We start from the raw sequence: 460 nt of genomic DNA on the forward strand, positions 1-460 counted from the left end.
CACCGGCGGTGGCTCCGGGCAGCCGACTAGGAGGGGAGGGGGCCGTGGGGGCGGCTCGGCGGAGCTAGCCCCGGCTGGGGAGCAGCGGCGACTCCGGGGGCCGGGGCCAGGGCTGTCTGGGCTTCGGTGAAGCCTCCGCGGGCCCCATCTTCCGGCGCCCGCCGGAGTTGTGGTGACTGTTGCTGCCACCGCCGCCGCCCCGGCTGCCATCTCCTCCTCCTCCTGGGCCGCCGCCTCCTCCTCTTCCTCCTCCTCCTGGGCCGGGCTGATCCCCTCCCCGCTGCCGCCTCCTCCTGGGCTGGGCCCGCCGTGTCTCGTCCCCTCGCGGAGCCGTTCCTGCCGCCGCCGCCGCCGCCTCCTCATTCATCCTCGTGCACCATAGGCGGCACAGGCACCAAGATGTCCAACCGAGTGGTCTGCCGGGAAGCCAGTCACGCCGGGAGCTGGTACACAGCCTCAG

General features: G+C 74.1%; 1 protein-coding gene across 2 annotated transcripts in view; it reads left to right on the forward strand.

Moving 5' to 3' along the window:
* The first annotated feature begins 399 nt into the window (after positions 1-399).
* The window catches only part of MEMO1 (mediator of cell motility 1), a 218,433-nt gene continuing 218,372 nt past the window's right edge, over positions 400-460 (forward strand). For both annotated transcript variants that reach the window (XM_006835160.1, XM_006835161.1), the window contains exon 1: positions 400-458. In XM_006835160.1, the coding sequence (XP_006835223.1) occupies positions 400-458 (59 nt within the window). The remainder of the gene's footprint in view (positions 459-460) is intronic.

Source organism: Chrysochloris asiatica, unplaced genomic scaffold (assembly GCF_000296735.1).
Source record: "Chrysochloris asiatica unplaced genomic scaffold, ChrAsi1.0 scaffold00016, whole genome shotgun sequence".
In the NCBI taxonomy this organism is placed as follows: Eukaryota; Metazoa; Chordata; class Mammalia; order Afrosoricida; family Chrysochloridae; genus Chrysochloris; species Chrysochloris asiatica.